The 24,159-nt window shown below is 42.1% G+C and overlaps 1 protein-coding gene across 1 annotated transcript; it reads right to left on the reverse strand.

Moving 5' to 3' along the window:
• Positions 1-6,638: 6,638 nt before the first annotated feature.
• Positions 6,639-10,340, reverse strand: LOC121390275. The gene has a single exon (XM_041522056.1). The coding sequence runs from the start codon at positions 10,338-10,340 to the stop codon at positions 6,639-6,641; it is 3,702 nt and encodes a 1,233-aa protein (XP_041377990.1).
• Positions 10,341-24,159: the final 13,819 nt, after the last annotated feature.

Consider the following 24,159-nt stretch of genomic DNA (forward strand, 5'->3'; position numbering starts at 1 on the left):
GAGGTGTGTGCCAAGTTTTTTTCAGTGTGCTTGAACCTTAATTGGATAAAAACACGAAAATAAGTTGAAATGACATGGGTAGTCTAGTGCCCAACGATTCGTAGATCGTTGTTTATGCTTTGGGAGCCAGACGTCGCTTCAAAGCGTCAATTATTGCGTGACGTCTTTGGTCATTGTAAAAGTATGTTTTGTTTAACAACACCACTAGAGCACATTGATTTATTAATCATCGGCTACTGGATGTCTAACATTTGGTAATTTTGACATTTAGTCTTAGAGAGGAAACCCGCTATATTTTTCCATTAGTAACAAGGGATCTTTTATATGCACCATCCCACAGGCAGGATAGCACATGCCACGGGCTTTGATATACCAGTCGTGGTGTACTAGCTGGAATGAAAAATAACCCAATGGGCCAACGATGGGGATCGATCCCAAACCGTCTGCGCATCAGGCGAGCACTTTACCACTGGGCTACGTCCTGCCCCTCTTTGGTCATTGTAATGCAATGGTAATATTGAGCTTAGTTGTTATAGCGCGATGTCGTGTCCAGGGGCGTAGGCTAGGGGGGTTCGGGGGTTCGGACGAACCGCTCCCCCCCCCCCCCCCCACACACACACACACCCACCTCCCTCTGAAGCAAATGGTCCGTTTTCAGAACTAAAACTTACAGGTTTATACATATGGAGTTTCTAGTGGTGCAAAAACAAAATAGAAAAAGGTCCACTTGGTTCATATTCGAACCCCCCCAGGTCCAGACCACGCTACGCCCCTGGTGTAGTATATGAACTTGAGGGATTTTGTTCTTCCGTCCCAGCGAGTGCCCCACAATAATTGTTAGATGGTTGTTTATGTGACTAACAATTGCGTGACGTCATTTGTTATTTTAATATAATGACAATATTGAGCTTAGTGGGTAGAGCGCTCGCCTGAGATGCGATATCTTGTAAGATATGAACACGAGGTGGAGTTTTTTCGCCTCGTCCCAATCGGTGCACCAAGGTTTGTATGTCGTTGATTATCCTGCGGGACCTAAAACTTCGGGTTTAAGGGTCAAACAATTGCTTGACATCATTTGTCACTGTAACATAATGGCAATATTGACTTACTATAGCGCGATGTCGTGTAGATATGAAGTCGGGGGGGGGGGGGGGGGGGGAAGGGGGGTCCCGTCCAAATCGGTGCATCGTTGTTTATGCCGTGGAAGCCAAACTTCACTTCCAAACATCAAACAGTTTCTTGACATCATTTCTCTTTGTAACATAGTGGCAATGTTGCGCTTAGAGGTCATTCTAGCGCGATGGCGTATAGGATATGAAATCAAGGTTGTTGTTTTTTCTCTCGTCCCAACCAATGCCCCTCGATTTTTAGATTGTTGTCTATCCTATGGAAGTTCCACAGTGGAACCCAAAATTCACTTCAAATCGTCAAACAACCGAGTGACGTCATTTTCCATTGTAACGTAATATAATGGTAATATTCAGCTTAGTGGGTAGAGCGCTCGCCTGATGCGCAATGTCGTTTAGCATATGACGTCGGTGTTTTATTCTCGTTCCAACCAGAATCCAACAATTCTGAGATCGTTGTTTATGCTGTGGGAGCCAAACTTCACTTCCACGTGTGAAAGAATTGCGTGACGTCGTTTGTCATTGTAACATATTAATATTAATGTGAATACTGGGATGTCGTGTAGGATATGAAGTCGAGATTTGTTTTGTTCTAGTTCCAACCAGTGCACCAAGATTCTTAGGTTGTTGCTTATGTTCTGGGAGCAAAATTTGACTTCCAAGCGTCAAACAATTGCGTGATATCAGTTGTCATTGTAACAATGGCAATATTGTGCATAGTGGATAGAACGCGATGTCGTTTATCATATGAAGTCAAAGTTGTTTCTCTCTCTCTCTCTCTCTCTCTCTCTCTCTCTCTCTCTCTCTCTCTCTCTCTCTCTCTCTCTCTCTCTCTCTCTCTCTCTCTCTCTCTCTCTCTCTCTCGTCCTAACTAGTACTGAACGATTCTCACATTGTTGTATATACTGTGGGAGCCAAACTTCGCTGCCATGCTTCCAACAATTGCCTGATGTCATTTGTCATCAGGGGCGTAGGCTAGGGGGGGGGGGGGGGGGTCGGGGGGTTCGGACGAACTCCCCGCTGAAGCAAATGGTCCGCTTTCAGAACTAAAACATACAGGTTTATACATATGGAGTTTCTGGTGGTGCAAAAACAAAATAGAAAAAGGTCTACTTGGTTCATATTCGACCCCCCCCCCCCCCCCCCCCCCCCAACCAGGTCCAGATCACGCTACTCCCCTGGTCATTGGAACATAATGGCAATATTGAGCTTAGATGGTAGAGCGTGATGTCGTGTAGGATATGAAGTCGATGGGTTTTGTTTTCCCATTCCAATCAGTGAACCACCATTTTTAGATAATGTTTATGCTGTGGGAGCCAAACTTCATTTTCCATGCGTCAAACAATTGTGTGACGTCATTTCTCATTGTGACGTAATAGCAACATTCAGCTAGTGTGTAGAGCGCTCGTACTCGTGTATGTGCGTCATGGGCGGATCCAGGAAATATTTTTAGGGGGGGGGACCAAAAAAGAAGGGCACATTGACTCGTCAAAAGGGCACCTTACTACAAGTTTTGATATTTACAATTAATATGAATTCCTACAGTTCTACGTCATAATATACTAGCAATAATGAAGTAAATTGGCGTCACTCGCGTTAGAACCTCAATGGGGCCCCATTGAGACTCAATAACACGGACACATATCTGCAAGCTTGCGCATGTACACGAAAATCTTGATTTCATTTATCTACAATATAATTATTGTTTACTTAAAAAAAAAAAAATTCTACAAACAAAAAGGGCACTTGGACATTTTGAGGGCACTTGAACAATTTTTTTGGGGGGACGCGTCCCCCTGGTCCCCCCCCCCCTTGGATCCGCCCATGTGCGTGTATGCACTCGTGTATGTGTGCGTGTTTGCGTGCGTGCGCGCGTGTGTGTGTACTCGTGTATGTGTGTGTGTGTACTCGTGTATATGTGCGTGTGTGTGTACTCGTGTATGTGTGCGTGTGCGTGTTTGCGTGCACTCGTGTTTGTGTGTGTGCACTCTTGTATGTGTGTGCGTGCGTGTGTGTACTCGTGTATGTGTGCGTGCGTGTGTGTGTATGCGTGTGTGTATGGATATTCTACCTTTACCTAAAACAAATAACAGAGAATTCGTAAATATTTAATTATCACTGTAATGATTACTTCACCAAAACAAAGACATTTAGAAATGCAATGTTCTCTAATGACAAAAAATGCATCGTTAACAAATATAAAAAACATAAATAATGAATAAATACATAAATGCCAACTTTAGAAGCCGTTTACAAGTATGAAAATTTTCACAAGAGTGTAATGGTTTCGGTTTTTTTCTTCACAAAGGCTCTCCCCCCACCCTCCTAGAAATAAACATGAAAATAGGCATTAATTCACCTTCCCCCTACCACAAGCGTAAAACTGTTTATGATTGTGAACGGTTTTCAAATATGTTGAAACGTTTTATTTCTCAAGCAAGAGCGAAGGGTATAATAAATTTATAAATTTACAAACGAGTTTCTTAAATTTAAAACCAATCAAACGCGATGTATTTATTGTGATGATATGGATGCTAGTAAAAACATAGAAAATAATGATTGTTTTTTTTTTTAAGTGATAGCGAAAACCTCGCGACACGTCCAGTAGCGGGAGATGATGGGAGGGGGGCGGCAGCTCATTTTTAAAACATATTATTGTTCCCCCCCCCCCCTGTATTTTAAGCTATGTACAGCCCTACTAATACTAATACTAACACTGGTGTGACCAAATCACAAGAATGTCCTTTATAGCCTGGTTTCTATAACTGTGCTGGCGCGAATCTAGGGGGAGGGTGCTGTGTAATACCCCCTCGAATTTTTTTAAAGTGCCCCGAAAAATGCCATACACTGATTTTATGTGTATTTAGTGGGGTGAGGGAGGAAGCATGTATTATTTTCTTCGATTTGGTGGGGTTTTTTTTTATATTACTGCTAGAAATACTGCATGTTTGTGTACTTTTGAAATGTTGTGGGTGCCCTTTTTTAAACGCTGCACCCTTACTAAAACAGTATATAGGTGCCCTCCCTGGGCTATTTTTCAGTTCCAGCCAGTGCTCCACAACTGGCATATACACCGGGAGATACTGCTAGGGATCTTTTAAATGTCAGGGAGAGCACCTATATAGTGTTCAAGGAGGGGTGCAACGTTTAAAAAGGGCACCTACAATATTCAAAAGTTCACTAATAATACGTATTACTAGAATCAATACTCCCCGAAAACACCAAGCCGACGAAGATATTACAATGCAAAATGTCTCGCAAGGACGATGCGATCGATGTTTCATGATAGCTTTGTGAATTGGACTTGAGACCTGACGAACTCTGCAGATCTGATCACAGCCTTCGAAATTAAGCAATTTAGTACAGACAATAACAAAGTAAATACCTCATAATTAATGATAAAAATGCCGTCGCAGATCAATTTTACAACAGCTTTTTTGCGGCGGCACTGCTGATTTCCATGGCGAATTTCGAGGGCTGAGATCATATCGACCACAGAGCGTCTGCATCAGCGTATGTCGATCTGCGTCTCGTAACGGTTTTATAGAAAGCAGACTCAAGGCGCAGTGTCATAACGGCACATCATATACAATTTATTTACAACATTTTATTGTTAACAATGTGAATAATAAAAATTATTACATGGACCATTTTGAAACTAGCAAAGAATTTGGTTAAACTGACTTATTTCTGGAACGAGATAACGTTTTAATTTATCATAATTAAGAATAACAAGCTAGCAAGGAATTTAATTTATAATGTTTGTTTAATGATACGGTTTTAATATATAAATAAATATTTCAAAATGATTTATGTTTACAAAACACTATTACTACCAATTTTTGCCTTATGTTATCTGTTGAAATACAGACTTAGTAGGCTACTTGATTTATTAGTTCTTATCATAAACAAATGTAATGACAAATTCTCAGTTCTTTAAACTATTTAAAAAAAAGATATACTTAGTGATGTTTAAGTGAATCACGAAGTAGCATATTTCAACATTGCCATGAAACAAAATTTAATAATATGTTGCCATGATCCATTTCAAAGTTACAGTTTAAACAATGTTGCGTATAAAGCTAAGAACACACTGGGCGTCAACAGTTACGCGGGCGGCAAATTTCAAACATAACTGATTTCAATGCAACAAAACATACTAACGCGGGCGGCAGTCACGCGGGCGTCAACAGTTACGCGGGCGGCAAATTTCAAACATAACTGATTTCAATGCAACAAAACATACTAACGCGGGCGGCAGTCACGCGGGCGTCACGTGGGCGTCTCCTGTCGCTCTTGTAGCGATTTGTGATGCTTGCCGCCCGCTGACGCATGGGTGAATTCCCAGTTGTCACGTGTTTCCGGCATTTATTGAGGGGATAGTTGACGGTGTTTACGGGGTTTTTTTGTGGGTTTTTTGGGTTTGTTTTTTCGGAAAATATCAACTAAACTGAAGACATCAACTTTAAATATTGATCAGCTTATTGATGAAATGCAGAAATATCCATCTCTATATAATCCACAGAATACCTCATACAGAGATATGGGGGAAAAAAACAACATCTTGCTGGACGACGATGGTAATGATGGAGGTGACGAATCATTACCAACATTCATAATTGAAAAATGGAGGGGGGGGGGGGGGAATCAAAAATGGCTTTTGTATGTGATTTGCCGCTTGCCAGACGCATTCAGTGTGTTTTCTTTTCCCGCTCGAGTGCCGATTGCCGCCTGCGTGTCGCTTGCCGCCCGCGTACCGCCCGCGTTCTGTGTGTTCTTAACTTTACGCTTGTTTCAAACCAGTTTCAGAACAGTACTAATGTAGCCTTCAAACAATAGTACATGACGTCACTAGCTTCAGTCGGTTGTTATTAAACTGGCAAATGTCTCACAACATCATTGTGATATCACACGGGTAGCTACGCAATTATGTTGAACAGTATAATGTTAGGCCTAATGTCTCTTGAGTAGCCGTTATTCAACAATAAAACATGACGTCACTAGCTTCTACTTCCACAATTCCAGACGCTTCTACTACCAGTCACTCTGGAAGTAGCTGATGTTGAACAATATCACATTGCTTCATTATGGTTATCGTTCAGCATGTTCACTGTTGTGGAACTCAAAGATTTTTAACATTGCAAATTGTGTGGCAGTCTTCTATTGTCAATCGTTCTGGAAGTGGACGCTATTAAACAGTAGCACACGGCTCATGGTAGATGTTGATTAATAGAATATACCGTCACTGTATTATCATATCGTGTGTAATGGAATTAGCCGGTGTTGAACTAAACAAAAAGACGTCACTAGCTCTTACTATTCTTGTTGTAGCCGACATCTAGTAGACGGTGTATAATACATGAGGATGTTCCTAGCTTGTATTGTCAACTGTAGTAGAACTCTCTTCTGTTCAACACTGCCACCGTATCGTACTACTAGTACAGTTAATTATAATGTACTTGAAACAGATATTAAGGGATAGAAGCAGACATCATCTGTTCTCACTACCTTTCACGTAATGTGAGAAATGCTTGTAGTAGAGCTAGACGCAGAGCTTGTAGAGGACGGCCTGCCGAACACATTCTTGTTGTTTCCTACCTTCCACCTCTTGAATTGATGCACCAGCCCTCTCGACAGATCCTTGTACATGTAGAACACTCGACGTTTAGCCACGAACGCAAACAGAATGAACAGCCCTTGAGAGCAGTTGAACAAAGTGAACAAGATACCCAGGGCGTGCACGGTGTAGCAGATGGGTTCGGAGGGTGGGGCTTTAGACCCGCTCACTATTGACGAAGCTAGTCCAAAGATCCACGTGAATCCCATGACGGTGGACATGCGCACATACAACATGACGTGGTACCTTCCGGTCATGTGACTCATGGAGGATCGGCGGGTGTTGATGTGGGCCAGCCGCGCAGTTTCCTGTATGCACAAGATGGTGCAGACGAACAGAAACCCGTTGACAATAAATATCGTTAACAGCGGCCCGCCAAAGACGATCAGAGTCGCCACGGGGTTTTGAATCCAACAGCCGAGGTTTTTTGTATCCTTGGGTTTCGTGTGCGAGTCTGTGTTATTGAGAACAGGATGAAGACTGTCGTTCTGTCTGTCCATTAGCGATTCGTTTGGTATGTCTGTCACATTGGTTTCCCTTACTATCCCTCCATAGCCGATTTGAAATCCTTCAACGAGTCCAGAGAAGTCGACGAAAGCGCATATTAAGACGATAACTAAGGGCGACCCCCAGGCGTAGAGCGAGTATCTCCACATGAACTTGCTCTTGCTGCGGATCTGAGTAAGGATACACTTGTTGGCAAACGTCTTGAAGAGGTCGAACGTCATGACGTTCATCCAGAAAAACGAAGCAAGAATGAAGTAGTGCAGGGACACCGCCACCAAACTGCACAGCCACTGCAATTCCGAGTTCTCCCCCAGTATGAATATCACCTGCCCCGCCAGGATTGCGAAGGTCAGGTTCATGGTATTGACTCCGGGAAGGTTGCGCAACTTTTTGATCAGGATGTACGTCAGTAGCACTGTTGTCATAGCAACTATGGACAGGCGTCCCAGAACGGCCGTCAAGTAGCCCTCCGCCTTCTGGAAGAACTCGTACCCTTTGTCGCAGGCGTGGACAACCCGCACGTTAGGTTCTCGGTGGCTGTAGAACTCCTCGGGAATGCAGATTTCGATGTTGTTGAGTCTGTCGTCGATGAAGTAGTACTCGTCCATGGAATAGAGTCTGTTGGACATGGCGATGGACTTGTTGGGCAGGAGGGTGTAGTCCTTGTGCGTGAAGTTCAGCCTGCCGCAGCTGGAGTTGGCGATCCTGGGCATGACGCACACGAACACGTACTTGCTCTTGTGAGTGATGTTGGGCGTCGCCATCACGTTGCCGGCGACGAGGACGGTCAGATCGTACATGCCCGGCCAGTACTTGGTCTTCGTGCTGTTGACGTACACGACGTCGACGGTGTCGTTGTCCTTGGGCAACGTCAGCATCTCGAACTCGTCGTCAAAGTACATCTGCTTGATGCCGCGCGTGCAGAACGTGTCCATCTGGACGACGGACGACACCTGGTCCATGGTGAGCACGCGCAGCTGGGTTCCGTTCAGCGACAGCGTGAACTTGTGCTGCTCGATGCGCTCCTTCATCCGCTGCGTGACGTTGCTGACGAAGCCCTCGCCGCGGCCGATGTCCTTCTCGAGCGGCATCAGCACGAAGCGAATCTCCACGACCACCGTCCGGTTGCCCGACGGCTTATTTCTCTTCCTAACAGCGGTCGTTTGTTTTGATGTGGGTGTTCGTTTAGTTCTCAAGGAGGGTGGTACACCAGAAGTAACTGGTGTGGATGTGGGTATACCTGTGGTGGTGGGCGATACACCGGAAGTAGCGGATGTTGGTATGCTTATGGTGGTGGGCGGTATACCGGAAGTAGCTGGTGTGGATGTAGGTATACTTATGAAGGTGGGAAGTACACCGGAAGTAGCTAGTGTTGACGCTGGTGTACTTGTGGCAGACGGTACACCGGAAATAGCTGGTGTGGATGTTGGTGTAGTTGTCATGGTTATGTCATCTTCTCGTGTTTTCGGTGTTTCACTGGCATCCTGAGCATTCTGAGGTAGTCTGTGTCGAGTTTCAAAAGGGGACACGTTTCCTAAAGACTTTGTTCCGGATCCAACGATACCGGAGTATTCCTTCGTGTCCATATCATCGAGCAGAGGCGCCAAGGTGAAGTTTTTGATGCGATCGCACGTAATGTTCAGAAAGTCGCACATGCTCTCTTTGATGAAGTTCTGGTACACCCCGTCTTTCAAGTCGTCCAGCTCGTTCTCGGAGACGTTCGCCCTCAGTTTGATGATCTCTGGTTTGTCCAGCTCCCTCAGCTCCTCCTCGAGCGACATGGACGGTTTGGCCTGGACCGAGGAGTCGGGATTACACGACAGGTCGTAGAAGACGTAGCCAGCGGGACACACAACGTGCTGACAGATGTTGAAATCAGGATTGTACACCTGGGTTTCCGGGCACCTGTGCGCCTGCTCGCTGTAACCCACTTCCTTGTAGGTGGTGCTGAACAAGATGTGGGCCTTCCCGTCAAAACCGAAGTTCATGAGAATGGAGAAGGACACTGGGTAGGCGATCGTCTCTGTTGGCTGTCCGCCCAGCTCGTTGTCCAGAGCAAAAGGCCGGTAACTGCGTCGCTTGGTGATCTGACACAGCTGCACCTTGTCTTTGAGAATAGGAACCAAGGTCTTCCGGCAGTGGTAGCGTCCGTCGTCCTTTTCCCCCAGCAGCGTGAACCCGGCACCCCCATTCACGAAATGGAGTGGCGGGACTCCAGTGCACATGAGGTTCACGTCCCAGGCCTCGATGTTCCTGATCCCGTTGCAGAGGGCACAGAAGAGGTTTCGATAAACTAATCCGTTCTCCAGCTGTACGGGGATGGAGCCAACTTCTACCTGGTTATCGTCATCGTCCAGAGGCGTGTGTTCGCACTGATGCCTCAACGTTTTATTGGCGTAGGCGCGGGGACAGCTGGCGATCATCAGAACCCACCGTTTGTGGTAAAACTTAAGATAGCGACACTCCAGTTGTTCTATGTTGCTGTCTGTCATGCCAGTGAATTTGGGTTTCCTTCCGTCTGCTCTGTGATTCCTGTTTCCTAAATCTTGTTCGCGAGGCAGTGAAATATTGGTCTGAAAATGGTGAAACAACCTAGCGTGAGCTTGCGCGAGTTTCTTCAGCAGAAAACGAGTAACTGGCGGGTTCTTTATTTCCGTGTTCATCACTCCGTGGTGCTTCCAGATGATCTCTTTGGCGTGTTTTAACTTATCGAATCTCGCATCAGCCATCTCGTCATCTGGGTTAACGTCGTGCGCTGTATGACTGTCAGTTTGGCTGCGGTCATTCGTCTTCAAATCCACACCACCATCCCTTCTGAATCTCCTCTTCTGGGTCTTCAACACGTCCTGACCTGAACCATGTACCGTTCTCTTTAAATATCCAGCACTTGAGACAGAACTACCTTCGACGAGGACAAGTTTCAAAAGATCGACACATTTGTTAATTCTGGCTCCAACTTTCACTTTCTCTTCTTCGTTTACTTTAGATATCTTCTTAATGGCCCCATCTTCGTCCTTACGGTCCAAAGGAACCGCTGTGACTACGACAAGGAAAACGACGAACAAGCACATGTCTCTGATCTCTGGCATACTACTACATAGTGATATAAACAATAATAATAACAACACTGTCGGCCGGAACGTCTTGTTTTCGTAATATTCGCCGTGGATGTGGTCAGCGACGACTGATAAGATCTGGTATCGGGGTAAGGGAAACGACAGCTGGCTGGCTCCAGATCTTTATCTAGTATCGCACATGGTGGCCGGGGCGGACCCATTATGTTCTTATACCTCGAGTTCCGTTATCTCTCGAAACGGAAAAAATCACCGCGGGCAACTAAAAAGTTTTTAAATATTCGTCTCGATGTAGTCCGGTGTGGAGTAAAGATAGTTCGTTAGTGTTGTCGCCAGTGACGTCATGTTGAAGTTAAAGTTGGTTTTGTTTAACGATACCACTAGAGCAAATTGATTTATTAATCATCAACATTTGGTCACTTTGACATACATTTTTCCATTAGTAGCAAGGGATCTTTTATATGCACCATCCCAACCGACAGGATATCACATACTACGGCCTTTGATATACCAGTCGTGGTGCACTGGTTGGAACGAGAAATAGCCTAATGGACCGGTCCACCAATGAGGATCGACCCCAGACCGACTGCGCATCATGCGCATCAAGCGAGCGCTTTACCACTGGTATACGCCCCCGCCCCAATGTCGTCATGATGCGGAATCTAATTACTAGTATTATGACGAATATTACATGTTAAAATTAAATTTAACGTTTTGGTAACACAGCCCAATATCTTCTATTTTTCTACAAGTTTTTATAATCAATATAACATGCATATAGAAACGACGTAAACCGTTTTACACACTATTCTCAGTATTGTTATGCAGCTTTCTATTTTGTTCTCTTTCGCGAATAATATTTAAAACCCAAAGTTTTATTTATTGTGTTAAAAGAAAAGTAAGAAAAACTGTATTGCAATATCATGTTATTTCAATTTTAACCTTGGAAAACAAGATGAACTCTTTAAAAAACGTGATGTCTTTTTTTCTTTCTTTTTTTTTGGGGGTCTTTATCAAATCTTTATCAAATTTTGTTTTTTCTTTTTGTCCCAAACTGTTGCATACGGATGTTTTATCAGTTATAGTTTAGATACAAGAACTGTTAAAAATCTGTAGTGGTTGAGATAATACCTTTAGTCGACTTTCAAATGTGTTACCTCGGCCGCAGCCTATCAAGACTTCTTGGGAGCAAAACGTTTGTTTTGTTTAACGACACCACTAGAGCACATTGATTTATTAATCATCGGCTATTCGATGTTAAACATTTGGTAAATTTAACATATAATTTAGAGAGGAAACCCGCTACATTTTCCCATTAGTAGCGAGGGATTTTTTTTATGCACCATACCACACAGGATAGCACATACCACGGTCTTTGATATACCAGTCGTGGTATTAACGTTTATAATCTTCAGTAGTCGTCTAATTTTCTCAGCCCTAGTTTTCATTACAAAATGAGGATTACTTTAAAATAATATTTTATTCGTGGGCCTAAGAATTTTCTTCAGAGAGTGATGGGCAGTAACCCATTCACCCGCTGATCATTGTTGGAACAGGCCGAACGTAACTACCGATTACAACTAATACTATTTAAAAGCATTTTGGAGACTGGACATCGTATCGCGGATGTGGACACTTCTGGAATTACGATGTAATAGCATGCCAAGAGATTTCTTATCCAAGCCGGAAGTTAGAGCTGCTAACGGTTAAAAGACATTTTCCCACCTTGTTTGCGTTGTCCATCGTATACCACGCAATTAACACCAATTTGATACAGGGCCATATGATTATGTTACATTAGTAAAACATTTGGTAATTTCAACATATAGTCTTAGAGAGGAAACCCGCTACATTGTTTCATAAGCAGCAAGGGATCTTTGATATGCACCATCCCACAGACAGGATATCACATACCACGGCCTTTGATTTACCAGTCGTGGTACACTGGCTGGAACGAGAAATAGCCCAATGGGCCCACCGACGGGGATCGATCCCAGACCGACCACGCATCAAGCGATCATTTTACCACTGGGCTACGTCCCGTCCCTTTCATTAGCAGTACATGTATTTATACAATAAAAGGGGCGGGTCCTAGCCCAGTGGTATTTTTTATATAGTAGGGATCGAAATTTTTGGTGTATGTAAATACACGTTAAGTGGCAATAAATTTGTCATGTTTGAAGAGAGCATGAGCAAAATATTGCGGAAATATATCAAGTTTACCGATATACAACATTTGTTTTATTATTATTCATTTATAGTAATCTGTGTCAAGTGTCTGTGGTGAGGCGTGTTGGAGAAAATTTCGTCGGTCTCATCCGCAGTTTGTATTTTTGTACAACCAGTCGAGCAAGTCACGTGACATTTCGTACACCCCTGCAAATTCTGTATTTTCCCGCAAATCTCGTATTTTCCCGTAAATGACACAGTGTACTTGTGGTATGCATTGGCTATTGACCAATCAAAACGCATGAACGTTTTCTAAAAGGTAATAAAAAACCCACATTTAAATATACACCTACATACGAAGCCAGAGGTGGGTGTGGTGTTAGGCAGAGTGCCACTCCTCCACCACTCGTGGTATACAATATTCTGGTCACGTGTGTGTAACAAAGAACATCACGAGATTAAGACCCCACCCCACCCCCACCACACCCCCTCACTAAAAGGGAACGTGGCCTTCAGATGAACACTTGCCTGTGCATTTGTAAATAATAAATATTATATATTATTCATGGACATACAACCTGACAGTCATAACGCATCAACCTATCTTGTAGTTATTTTACAGTGTTTTATCCCCAATAACACCCAAACTGATTAATTTTTTGTATCAGTACATTACATTAATGACATAGCAAGCATGGATCCAGAAGTTTTTTAATAGCGGGGGCCCAAAACCCGTTATTGCTTTTGAACAGGTGGATGGAATCAATTTTCATTTTTTATGTATTCTGTAATATATATTGAGAAAAATAGAGGGGGGGGGGGGGGGGGGGGGAGGGCGTGTCACCTGGACTCCCCGCCTGAATCCGCGCCTGAATTGTTTATTTACTTATGTTTCCAAATTGTTTCTTAAATATAGGTCATACTACGATATATTCCGCTTGGAAGGTGGAAAAGGGCATTAGTTTGAAACACACTATAGAGTGATGCTTTTATTATGCAAATAGCCTTAGTTATTTATAGGAGAACGAAACTGTATTGAAAACATACAAAGATTTTTGTAAAATGGAAATGTCAACTTCGTGCATTTTAGATGATTAATTGTATATAAAACCTGTCGGAGTTTGGGTTTGTTTTCATGCAAATGTAAAGAAAACAAGGACTGGCTAAAAATTTAAAAAAACTTAGGGTCTAAACAACTGAACAGTGTTAGCGAACATTAGAGCAGTCCACAGTTTCATATATTTCTATGTAAGTTGGTTTTATTTTATTTGGAGTGTAGGGATGGAAGAGTGGTAAAACGATATGTAATAGATGTGATGTAAAGCTATATAATTTGAAAAAGTAAATAAACTGTTTTCTTTTCCAATTATTCGGATTTTGTTTTAGGATTTTTGTCAAACGTTAAAACGTGCTTTACTGAAAACTCTTGTGTTAGATATGCCCTGCTCTGGTAGTCAGCCTGTGCGTGCAAACGTGCGTGCGTACATGTATGCATGCATGTCTGCGTGTATTTGTATGTGTATGTATGTATGTATGTATGGTATGTATGGTATGTATGGTATGTATGTATGGTGTGTATGTGTGTATGTATGGTATGTATGGTATATGTATGTGTGTGTGTGTGTGTGTGTGTGTGTGTGTATGTATGTATGGTATGTATGTGTGTATGTATGAATGTATGTATGAATATCTATGTATTGTATGTATGTATGTATGTATGTATTGATGTATGAATGTCTGTATATTGTATGTATGTCGAGGTTGACTATTACATACATAGATATTAACGCACTGGCGCAGGGGATAAATAAATCCTTTCTGGCCTCAAAAATTGTCCCATGCCATTGCTAGGACTCGAACCCGTGGCACCGAATCGCCCGCAAATTGCAAGACTAACCACGATGCGCTCTGAGCTATCGAAGCATCCATAAAAAGGATGTTCTTTAACTCAACCACATGCATGGGATCTACAGTCTACGCGGTCGATCCCGCTTACGTGCATGAAACAGTGGGCAGACCTGGCACTGGCTAGTATGTATTGATGTATGAATATCTATATATTGTATGTATGTCGAGGTTGACTATTACATACATAGATATTAACGCACTGGCGCAGGGGATAATTAAATCCTTTCTGGCCTCAAAAATTGTCCCATGCCGTTGCTGGGACTCAAACCTGTGGCACCGAATCGCCCGCAAATTGCAAGACTAACGTATGGTATGTATGTATGAACATCTATATATTGTATGTATGTCGAGGTTGACTATTACATACATAGATATTAACGCACTGGCGCAGGGGATAATTAAATCCTTTCTGGCCTCAAAAATTGTCCAATGCCGTTGCTGGGACTCGAACCTGTGGCACCGATTCGCCCGCAAATTGCAAGACTAACCACGATACGCTCTGAGCTATCGAAGCTTCCATAAAAAGGAAATTTCTTTAACTCAACCATATGCATGGGGCCTACAATCTACGCGGTCGGTCCCGCTTACGTGCATGAAACAGTGGGCAGACCTGGCACTGGCTAGTATGTATTGATGTATGAATATCTATATATTGTATGTATGTCGAGGTTTACTATTACATACATAGATATTAACGCACTGGCGCAGGGGATAATTAAATCCTTTCTGGCCTCAAAAATTGTCCCATGCCGTTGCTGGGACTCGAACCTGTGGCACCGAATCGCCCGCAAATTGCAAGACTAATGTATGGTATGTATGTATGTATGTATGTATGTATGTATGAATATCTATGTATTGTATGTATGTATGTTTGGTATGTATGTGTGTATGTATATAATATTTGTATGTATGAATATCTATATATTGTATGTATGTCGGGTTTGACTAGCAAATACAAAATATAAATGCACAGGCACAGGGGATACATTCTTTTTGGCCTCCCAAATTGTTTCTCGTGCTGTTGCTGGGACTCGAGCCTTAGGCACCGAATCGCCCGCAGTTCCCAACCCACCACCGTACCCACTGGGCCACCGAGACATTTTTGTATGTATGTTTAGTTAACTGAATGGTCAACACCCTGCTCCTTAATGAACATATCGTTAAAAACATTATTTCTTAATGGAAGACACTTAAAGGGACAGTCCTGAGTTTACAAGCATTGTAAAATATTTCCGACCAATAGAGCCTTTTCGATGACGTAACATACAAATTAGATACATTTTCGTATTTAAAATATCAGTGTCTGTATTTACATGGTGTTTGTTGTTGTCCTAATGCTTGTACTAGCCCAAACCGGATTTTACCTCCTAATAATTTGGTACGTACGAAGAAAAAAATATATCACGAATTAAAGTAAAGACTGAGTGCTACAAACATTGGTATACGACCGCAAACACATTCAATATACAGACACTGCTATTCTAATCAAGAAAATGTATTCAGTATGAAATAGTAATCGCCAACAAGGCTCTGTTATCGCAAACATCTTACAATGGCTGCAAACTAAGGATAGTCCCTTTAATCGTATACACCCAACAGAACAACACATTGGTATCAGTTACCAATATTTATAGAAATCTCTTCAGTGGATCTCATTTTATTGATACAGCTTCCAAGAACGTTTGATTATCTGGTGACTAACATGGACTTTCCGGAAGTGTCCTAGATAATGTAATTCAACGTAATCAAGATCGAGCCTCATTGAGAAGACAGCTGTAAATATGGAGACTAATTGAAATGACATATGTAAATATCGAGACTTGATGACGAGACAGCTGTAAATATCGAGACCCACCGACAAGACAATGCAAATAACTGAATATATACACATGCACGAGATGAAGACGTATTAAAGTTTTGAACTTCCGTTTTAGTGTTGTTGATAAGCGGTGGCTTGGTAACGAAACCTCATTCAGTCAGATAGCAGCATTGTCATAGTTAGTTAGCCACATATAAATGAGAAAAAGTACATTTTGTGAGAGAAAGAGAAAAAGTACATTTTGTGAGAGAAAAAGAAAAAAGTACATTTTGTGAAGAAAAAAAAGAGTATTAAAAAGTACATTTTGTGAGAAAAAAAAACCCAGTACATTTTGTGAAGAAAACAAATTTAGGGGATGGATATAAGATTATACAGAATGTCCGCATTGATTCTCTCACTTTTGTTAATAACGAATCGTGGAATGGACAGTAAAGTCGTCCAAAATGGTGGCACTGAAGAGAGGATTGCAAAGGAACCAAACGTAGGTGAAGCTGGATTAACCGATACTGAAAGAAACGTTAGAGTATTTAAGGGTTCTGCAGCTAAATTAGAAACGGAGACAAACTTAGCAGACGGCAAGTTACGTAATGACTCTAACCTAGCAGACGACAGGTTACGTCATCAAAGATTGCTGAAAGAGAGAACGCAGTGCGTCCACCTGACAAATTTCGAAAAGGAATGGATCGAGATGGTTGTGACTTGTCCCTCGTATTACCGGAAACTAAGCGTTAAGAATCTGTGCCGCAAGAGTCTAAAAGCTGGAACTAGCTATCACCAGACACAACACACCGGCTACGAAGACGCCACAGTTCTGAATATGCAACGTCTGCCTGTTCAGGACGACGAAGGAACAGTCTATGGGAATATATTCTGTGCGGTATGCAACCAAGTAACCAGTCTAAACATAATGGACGTGCTTGTTCATTGCGACCGGACAACCCGTCTGAGGATATTGGATGGAGGGAAAACATTCTCTTTCTTCCAGTCTTCACCGATCGGTAAATGTCGCCAGATCCTTATTCCGTACAACCCAAGTGGTGTACGAGCCTGCCAGCCCAAACCGATCGAGAAATTTCTATGGCGACAAGGGCCGGTTCGTGACACGGGTTTGGTCCACCAGAGTTCATCCAAATACCCCGTGTCTTTCACCGTCCTCATGAACTTCGGGTTCGACGGCAAAACTCACGTCTTGTTCAGCAACACCCACTTTGAGATTGAGCGATATGTCGACAAGAAATGCCCGTCAGAGAAGGAGGTATTTGTCGCCGAGACCAACAGCTGTCGGAAGGTGCACTGTTCCGAAGGTTACAATCTCACCAGGTTGGGGTGCGTGGCTAGAAACCACAAGAAAAGACTGGAGGTCCTTCATCACCCAATCAGAAGTAACTGGGATTCACAGAGTCTGGCGAATTTAGACATGGTTGCGCGGGTGTCCTTGGATATGAACATCACTTACGGATATCTGCGATCCTTGGTGTCACCTGTGTTGGAAAAGAAGCTGGTTGATGGAATAAGTCTGCTTTTGAATATACGTACAGAGAGGATTCAAGACCTTACGATCACCCTGCTTAACGATTCCATGACTGGGGATCATTTTCGTGTTCATACGCTATCAGAGAAAGACATACACATAAGCAGTCCCTCCAATTTACCGTTTAGAGAGCTGCATCAGCATACCGCGTCAAAATCTAAAGGTCACTTTAAAGGTACGAGTGCAAGTCACGCGGCTTCTGCTGTTAAAGTCAAACATAATTTATCGTCTGGAAATCAGCATCGATATTTAGCTTCAAAATCAAAAGGTCACTTTAAATATTATTTCAATCAGAAGTCACAAATGACTACCCCCACTGTTTCACGGAACGACATAACATCTACGAATAATGAGAAAAAGACCAGGTCCAAGCAAACCATGGGATTTTCAGGAAAAGTGTTTTCAAAATTGAGAAAACAGAAAATAAGCTACGTTAAGTCTTCTAAATCCAGTATCAGCAATAACACGTTGAAGGGCTTTGAATCCAGTATCATCAATAACACGTTGAAGGGCTTTGAATCCAGTTGAAGGGCTTTGAATCCAGTATCAGCAATAACACGTTGAAGGGCTTTGAATCCAGTATCAGCAATAACACGTTGAAGGGCTTTGAATCCAGTATCAGCAATAACACGTTGAAGGGCTTTGAATCCAGTATCAGCAATAACACGTTGAAGGGCTTTGAATCCAGTATCAACAGTGACACGTTGAAGGGCTTTGAATCCAGTATCAGCAATAACACGTCGAATGGCTTTGAATCCAGTATCAGCAATAACACGTGACACGTTGAAGGGCTTTGAATCCAGTATCAGCAATAACACGTTGAAGGGCTTTGAATCCAGTATCAGCAATAACACGTTGAAGGGCTTTGAATCCAGTATCAACAGTGACACGTTGAAGGGCTTTGAATCCAGTATCAGCAATAACACGTTGAAGGGCTTTGAATCCAGTATCAGCAGTGAGACGTTGAATGGCTTTGAATCTAGTATCAGTAGTGACACGTTGAAGGGCTTTGAATCCATTACCAGCAATAACACGTTGAAGGGCTTTGAATCCAGTATCAACAGTGACACGCTGAAGGGCTTTGAATCCAATATCAGCAATAACACGTTGAAGGGCTTTGAATCCAGTATCAACAGTGACACGTTGAAGGGCTTTGAATCCAGTATTAGCAATAACACGTTGAAGGGCTTTGAATCCAGTATCAGCAGTGAGACGTTGAAGGGCTTTGAATCCAGTATCAGCAGTGACACGTTGAAGGGCTTTGAATCCATTACCAGCAATAACACGTTGAAGGGCTTTGAATCCAGTATCAGCAGTGAGACGTTGAAGGGCTCTGAATCCAGTACCAGCAATGACCCGGGCCCTTCCGCAACCATACGGGTTTCCTTCTTGCTTCTTCCCTCTAGAAACGGTTCGAGATCAGAGAAGTCTGTGTCGAGCTTGGTGCAGAAGATCAGGCAGGTGGTAGCCGAGGAAAAGTTTACTGTCATCATAAACCAGACGGTGATGCGGGTGGTAAACCACAACAAAGAAACGGATAACTGGCTAGGGACGGATTTCTGTTTCACCGGAATACCTGCGACATTGTTCAGGTTTGCTAACTACATTTCTATCTTTGATTTTTGGATTTTATGTAGGTTTTGTTTGCGTGTGCTTGTGTATGTGTTTGAGAGAGACAGAAATAGACAAATAAATAAACATGTATATATATATATATATATATATATATATATATATATATATATATATATATAGAGAGAGAGAGAGAGAGAGAGAGAGAGAGAGAGAGAGAGAGAGAGAGAGAGAGAGAGAGAGAGATCGCCAAATTTATAATACTTTTTAGGGTCAAGTTTAAACCCTAATTTTTGGGGTCCACTTAAAACTCTCTTTGATATGTAATACTAATACATATTCTGATTTTCATTTCAGTGATGAGTTCGAGTTGTTGTTGCCTAACCCGGATGAAGGTCGAAACATGACCCACGTTTACGTGAACAGGACCCAGACGCTGTACCACCCTGGTCAGTACCAGCTGTCAGTCATAGTGCAACATAACGGTGACGTCATCAGCTACGACGGGTTCGCTGTCGTCTGCACAATGCCGCATATAGCAGACGACAGTTGCAGACGGTTCGAGGTTCCGAAAGGCGAGTACGCGCTGCTGGCGAACAGATCCGTGACGGTTTCCGGAAAACTCTACTTCATCGACGAATACAACTACGTCGACGACCACTTATCGACGATAGAGATCTGCATCCCTGAGGAACTGGATCACCGTAAAAAACAGCAGACGAGATTTTTCGTCGTCCCGGGTTGCGACAAGGGATACGAAGCGTTCGTCGAAGCAGACGGCTATTTGACGGACGTCCTCGGATGGATCTCCATTGTTGCCCTGGCCTTGGTCCTCCTGACGTACATCTTATTCAAATCTCTGCGGAATCGCGCAGGAATCAATATAATGAACTTAACGCTTGCCCTGCTGGTCACCGATACTGTGTTTGCTTTGGGAGAGAACACCCAAGTGACGTGGTTGTGCAGCGCGATCGCAATATCACTTCATTACTTCGTCTTAGCGTCTTTCTTCTGGATGAATATAATGGCATACGATGTGTACACCACATTCGTTACGAACAGTTTCTCGACAGCGTCACGTGGCTCAGACAAATTCGGTTGGCGTTATGCGCTGTACGGGTGGGGGACGCCGTTCCTCCTCGTCGCGAGTTGCGCCATTTTGGATTTCACCCACGTTGCAAGAGGTCTGCGGATTGGCTATGGAAAAATTACGTCAGGTCAAGAGCCACAATCAACAGACGAGTACGATACGTCGCCGAACATCACCACTGGCAAGATGTTTAACGAAACGAACAGCCTGTCGCAAGGTTGCTGGATCCAATCCCCAAAGGCCGCGTTATTCGTGTTTGGAGCGCCCATGATGATTATCTTCATCGTAAACTGGTTCTTTTTCATCAAGACTATCCTGAGCATGAAGCAGACGGCGAAATTGGCGCGTTTAAAAACCAGACGATCGTCGGTCCGTGACGTCAGCGGAAAACACGAAGTGATGTTGTATGTGCGCCTGTCAACCGTGATGGGATTCACGTGGATATTTGGTCTAGCTTCGTCATTAGTCAGCGTCCTTACGGCCACGCCCACTGCGGCCATTTGCTATACCGTTCACCTTCTGGCGATTCTGTTTACCGTTTTCAACTGTTCTCATGGCTTCTTCATATTCTTCGCATTCATTGTCAAGAAACGTGTTTGGTACATGTACAGAACTTTGTGGCATCGGATTCAAAATCATTCCATATCGCCATTTTCTACCAGATCGGTGTCTCAATCTGGTGACCATTGAATTAACCAAGTCAAAGCTAAGTTCAGTTATTTGACGGGCTACTACGATTAAGCTGTTATGAACCACGAATTTGATTTCATTTATGTTTAACAAAAACTGTTGTTGTTAATAGCAGGACCGTAACTGCCGAAATTATCAAGATGGCGTTAAAAACCAATGCGTGTATTTCCCGCGTTTATATTTATTATCTGCGCTGAAATAACACTTGTATTGCAAGGTCCGACATGTCAGTTAAGTTCCTTAACACTTGAATAGTTGAACAAACTGTGTCTTTTGTTTTTGTTTTGACTCAGACACACACACACACACACACACATACACACACATACATACACACACATACATACATACACACATACATACACAAATACACACATACATACACACGTACAGAGTATCTTGGAGGTTCTCGTATTATAGGACATACCAAGTAATCCTGTCTGAACTTTCAGAACAGGAACGAGAATGTGTACAAATAAAGAAGTGTTTTACTTCATAAAAGTCTGCATGCTTTGTAAAAGTTGCATCAAAATTGTAAATAGTAAAAGGTAATTTATATGTTGTATATAAACATGTTCTTTAGTTGGTGATCTGCAAGTCCTAGAATAATTCATGGGAATAGGCGTAAGCCTACGGGCTCCCATTTTTTGTAGGGGGGGGGGGGGAGCAGGCCGAACTTTCCCTGAATTAAACAAAGCGCCCGAATCTGCAGAACATTACTGTCAAACAGTTACAGCTATATAGGGTTACAAACGAATCACTACGCATTTCTACATGACTAATATTATGAGAAACATTATGGAAATAAATGGTGAAAAGTGTTCAGGCAGCTTATTTTTCCCGAAACCCTCACCCCCGTCTCATACGACTACTGAGTGCGAACTGGGCGAGACACCAATTTACTTTTCTTAATAAAAGTGCCCTTTTCAAACATGTGCATTGTAGTGTATAACGCTAATCATAGAGGACACACGTTTCAATACGCATCGCAACCCCGGAGCACGTACACGTTTAACCTAGCAATAGCAGAACTTTCTATAGCTGTGTTCACGCTGACACAAGTTCTACTGGTTTAGCTAAAACACTTTTGCCGTTTTGGTTGGAAGAGACGAGCGTTCACACGTTTAACAGCTATACCGGTATCAAGCGGAAGTGTAGTTATCCGCACATGCGCAAGACATCTCCCATCTCTGTTAGGCCGTTGTCAACGCACTTCCTGCTTATTCAGACTGTAACGTCACTGTCACTTCCGCCTTATACCAGTTTAACTAAAACAGTTTGCGTTCAAACTTACATTTAAACCTGTTTTATATATACCAGGTTTAATTAAACAATATACCGATACCGAAGTGTTATGGCTATACCGATTTAGATACACTATACCGGTATAGTGAAAAGATCGAGTTCATACTTACATTTTAATCTGGTTTAGTTATACTAGTTAGTTAAACTAGTTTAAAGTGAGAGTGTGGACTCAGTTATTTAATACATACATCCGTACGTACGTATTGTTCGGATTACAAAGTGAAATTGAATAATGCTTGTGTAATATATACAATGTATGTATGTATGTTCGTACGTACGTGCGTAAAACTCGTGACAGTTGAACATTATTGCGTAGGACATAACTCGTTTAATATCCTATAAATATATGAATGGAACTACCCGATGGATCATTAGAAAACCTGTCGCGATGGACAAGTGGTCTTCAAGCAGAGGTACACACGTGTGAAATGATATACTTTAGGCGTCCGTTATTTACAGGTGATTTCTTTTAGTAGGTTAGATTTATCGTGTTTTTTTTTATTGAAGTGCCTCATACAAAGTGATTGTAAACAACAAGATGGCATTTATGCTCTTAAAGTGACAGATCCTAATTTTTAAACACTAAGGCATGTTTTTCACTATTTTTGATCACTGAAATCAAATATTACTTATATTTTAGTGTTTAAATTATCCATATCCCTAAAACAGAAATGTTTTTGGTCATCCTGGTGTTTGTAATCCCACAAAATTAATTTTTCATATTATTATTATTTAAACGCACGTGCGTCTGAGACGTAACGGTTATGAAGTCGAGTTCCAGTCTATTTTTAAGGACAGTTTCCTGTTTCAACGTCACATACTTTTGTTTTACTCTGTTGTAACTTTACCCAAACGTGTTACAGGTTCGTAAATTAACTAAACTTAGTGTCAATTTTTTCACGGTTTAAAACTTGTGAATGCGACTTTAATGTATGAAAGATAAATAACGCATTGACCCACTGATCTATTTAACGCCAGATGTGTTTTTCCACGTGTCATGAGATAAGATAGGTCTGTACACATTACTAATGTTTTGATGACCATATTCTTAGTTGACGATACATGTATCAAGATAAAGAGATAAAAAGACATGCGTAAAAGAAATTTAAAACAATTTGACAATGATTAGTTTTAAGGATTTTTTATTTTTAATATTTGAGATTTTGTGTTCTGTTGACAAATAAGTGAAACAGTAAACTGTTGTCTTTTCTTAACACACATACAAACATTAAACAACAAGAGACTTTTAAAAGATATTATATTTACAATATCAGTTAAATGTACATTGTATAGGTTTGTATGTATTGATGTATGAATATCTATATATTGTATGTATGTCGAAGTTGACTGTTACATACATAGATATTAATGCACTGGCACAGGGGATAATTAAATCCTTTCTGACCTCAAAAATTGTCCCATGCCGTTGCTGGGACGCGAACCTGTGGCACTGAATCGCCCGCAAATTGCGAGACTAACCACGATGCGCTCTGAGCTACTGAGGCATCCATACATTGTATAGGTTTGTATGTATGTATGTATGTATGTATTGATCTATTGTCACACGAGTGTGCGTGCATGCATGTTTCTGCATATGTTTGGTCAAAGCTCTTTAAATCATAAATTACGTTAATTAATGAACAAAACAATACTCCACAAATGTATTAATTAACAAACAAACGGATGAAGAGCCAAATCCTTACGTTTCCTATCAGACAGAACCAGGACCCGTGCTTGTAAAACGTTTCCT

The sequence above is a fragment of the Gigantopelta aegis genome, chromosome 15, assembly GCF_016097555.1.
Source record: "Gigantopelta aegis isolate Gae_Host chromosome 15, Gae_host_genome, whole genome shotgun sequence".
NCBI classification, from domain to species: Eukaryota; Metazoa; Mollusca; class Gastropoda; order Neomphalida; family Peltospiridae; genus Gigantopelta; species Gigantopelta aegis.